Source organism: Nicotiana tomentosiformis, chromosome 8 (genome assembly GCF_000390325.3).
Source record: "Nicotiana tomentosiformis chromosome 8, ASM39032v3, whole genome shotgun sequence".
NCBI classification, from domain to species: Eukaryota; Viridiplantae; Streptophyta; class Magnoliopsida; order Solanales; family Solanaceae; genus Nicotiana; species Nicotiana tomentosiformis.
In genome coordinates this window covers 33,245,212-33,248,513 of record NC_090819.1, presented here as the reverse complement: position 1 = coordinate 33,248,513, position 3,302 = coordinate 33,245,212, and the positions used below count along the sequence as shown (strand labels likewise).

The window sequence follows — 3,302 nt, the reverse complement described above, 5'->3', positions numbered from 1 at the left end:
GAACCCGTTCCGTCCCGCCCGGTCCTGTTTGTTAGCAGGACGGGATGGGCCTACCGTTTCGTCCGGTTTGTCTCGTCCCGTCCCACTCCGTTTGTTAACGGGACGGGATGGGCCTACCGTTTTGTCCCGTTTGTCCCGTCCCGTCCCGTTGGACAGTCATAATATAGACTAGCCAAATAATACAACTAATCCAATACTGATGGGGTAAGGCACAATTAATCCTTGCAAATGACAAACTTTGATGTTACAAGAAATAAGATAGTATTCCTTATTCCATAAATAATTAATATGAACACATATTGCCTCTCATTAACATAATAACAAGGAAAGAAACCGATAAACAACTGAACACAAAAGAAATGGAAAACGTAAAAGAAATAACAACTTATATATAGCACTGCCTCTTCCCTAGAGCATGAATGCAAACAAGACACCAAACACAATTGAAAATCCAACAACCACTTTGCTCATGGTGCCAAAAACTTCAGAGGCAGCATTAGGCTTAGTGGTCGGCGGCGTCGAGCCGGAGGGTGTTGTGCCGGAGGAAGTTCCTTGAACTCTAATGGCCAATTTCATGCCAGTATCACAGTGATTAAGTTTAGGACAAACAAAATAGACGTCAATAGGAGTAGTTGCAAGGGTAATGGTAGTGCTGCCATCAGAAAAGCTTTTGATGGGATTTGCAGTGTTGCAATTGTCGTAGCCATCTTTTGTTACTATGTCCACCCCATGGCTTCCATCATAGTTGAACACTGATCATCATCATCATGTAAACATATATATCAAAAAATGTAATTACATAACCCCATCGATACTCTAAGGTTTTTCTTTTACTATCACTCTGGTTTATATTCTATGCTGTATTTTCACATTTTTAAATTATCATGTAAACAATAAGTAATACTCAATGTTATTACTTTAGAATAACTATATTTTATATTGATTGGAATTTTTAATTTATATTTTTACTTTATGTTTAATTGAATTCTTTTATAATAGATGCTTAAATTTATTTTTCTTTTTTAAATAATACAATTGAACCTTTACTTTCATTTTCCGTAATTTGATACTTAAAAGTACTTTTTTAAAAGATTGACCAAATATAATGAGCTTGCAAACAGTGGCGGAGCCACCTGACACTCCTTCGCAGTAAAATACACGGTGTAGCTAGGTAACAAAATAAATTATATGTAAATATATTATGTATTGACTCCCTTTAATTTTCTGATATGTTTATTTTTATATATTTTGATACCCCTTAACAAAAATTCTGGTTCCTTAAAAATTATGTTTTTGCTCATTAACCAAACACTAAAAGATATTTTTTAAAATGTTTTTTCCCTTATCAACCAAACCTGAAAAGATAGATGATAAAATCATGCATTTTTCAAGAAAAGCTTTTCCACGAAAAATACTTTCGTTCGTACCAAACATGAGGTAAGTTGGAAAACTATGAAAAGTGTACATTTTGCTGACTGTACAAAGAGTTTTTAAAAACCTGGTCTTTATATTAGGTGAACCTTGAGTAAGATGTGATCTGATAAAGTCAAACCATGATGTAAATCTCAAACAACCATATAATAATTTCAAACTCAGTACGTCAGCCATGACGAGGCGTCCCCTAATTTGGTGAGTGCGATCTAATTATTTTATTGCTAATAGCTTTTCGACATTAACATTTTTTAACTAGGGATCTTGTGTAGTGGATGAAAAGAGTATGAAGTGGCGGAGCCAAAATTTTTATTAAGAAGAATTAAAATATAAAGAAATAAATTCACCAAGAAGTCAAATAATGTAATTATATAATACATATACATATTTAAAAAAAATTACCGAGCTATACAGTGTAATGTTTTCGACGAATGAATGTCGGTTGACACCCTGAATTTGACTGTTAATTAATATCACGCACTCTGTGTCTCCATCTTCATTTAGAGTTTATTCTTTGCTTCATTTTATCACTCTTTATTAACAACAAGATGTTTGTTACAGTCACTCGCGAGAAAACGATGATTTAAATGATTCTCCATTTTTTAGGAAAGATAAAGGGTGATTTAGTCAAACAACCGATATAATTAGTGTTATTAAATAATTCTCTTAATTGGTGCACCAAAACCTTAAACGACATTTCAAATGGAAGAAAAGGGTTATTTTTTGATCTAATTATTTGATCAATCTCGTGGTCTATTAATATCTTTAACTAAAAATTTTGCCTTTTTTTTTTGGAAAATAAAATGAAATTTAATGCTTTTACATAAATATATGTTTCAAAGCCTACACTCTAAACTTATAAACCACAACTTATTCCCACATAGTATTTTCACCAAATTATATCAGCTTATCATGATTAAATGATTTAATAAGATAAATTTAAATATTAAGTAATCACGGTTATTAAGTAGGAAAAGTGTATACGCAAACACATGGTATGCAGCTATTAGTTGAGCGTAAACACCAATACGGATCCAATTTTGCTTATCTATCTTTATCTTCACTTTTTTACACTTATATATGTTTGTAGAGTTTTCGGAGTTCCCACAAAGAAGATTTAAAAGAAATATGTAATTCCTTTCCAAAAAAAAAAAAAGAAGAGGTAAATAAAAATGACAAACTTACCAAGGGTATCACCGACATTAAAAGTTTCACCAGATGCCCAAGAGGAGTAATCTACAGATTGGCTCCATCCATTGCTGCCTCCAACAATATGCTCCTTGGCAAAAGCCATTGGAGAAGCAAGGAGAAGAAATAGGAAAATTGCTGCAGCCACATCCATTAGATATATAGTTTCTTCAAAGAATTGAAATTAGAAGCCTTTTGTTCTTTGTTTCTAACTTTATTGGAGACAGATAAAAGATATTGATGAAGAAACACACAAGTTTCTAATGATGTTAGCTCAACTTATATAGACAGCTCATGGTCATGAAAAGCTTATTGGAAATGTCATTTATTTAATTAAGCACAAGAAGTTACTTAAAAATTTAAGAATTTTAGTTATACACTATCAAATCACTTATTTTTATATATGATAATTATCTATGATACACATCAATTCTTAATAGGTTTACATATTATCAGTGTATATACAGGGACGGATGTAGGTTATTAATAACAGGTTCAGTTGAACCCATAACTTTTGATACAGAGTAAAAATTTATATGTAAAAATACATTAAAACTATAAAAATAGTAAATATGAATCCATAACATTAAAATTATAATGGGTTCAATGCTAAAACTTTAGAAGTTGAACCTCTTTATCCGTAAAACGGTACAGTTGAATTTGTTACGTGGTTTATAGACAAA

At 31.7% G+C, this 3,302-nt stretch overlaps 1 protein-coding gene across 1 annotated transcript; it reads right to left on the bottom strand.

Annotated features, from left to right (window-relative positions):
- Positions 1–237: 237 nt before the first annotated feature.
- Positions 238–2,914, bottom strand: LOC104099409 (uclacyanin-3-like). Its single transcript, XM_009606391.4, has 2 exons — positions 2,617–2,914; positions 238–752 (listed from the first exon to the last, which is right to left on the bottom strand). Exons 1-2 carry the CDS (start codon positions 2,771–2,773, stop codon positions 409–411), a joined length of 501 nt encoding a protein of 166 aa, XP_009604686.1. The 5' UTR covers positions 2,774–2,914; the 3' UTR covers positions 238–408.
- Positions 2,915–3,302: the final 388 nt, after the last annotated feature.

Bases quoted from the DNA above. Each gene is read 5' to 3' on its own strand.
- LOC104099409 (XM_009606391.4), bottom strand. From the start codon at position 2,773: ATGGATGTGGCTGCAGCAATTTTCCTATTTCTTCTCCTTGCTTCTCCA. The intron at 753-2,616 runs GTAAGTTTGTCA...GATGATGATCAG, and splicing joins TAATGTCGGTGATACCCTTG to TGTTCAACTATGATGGAAGC.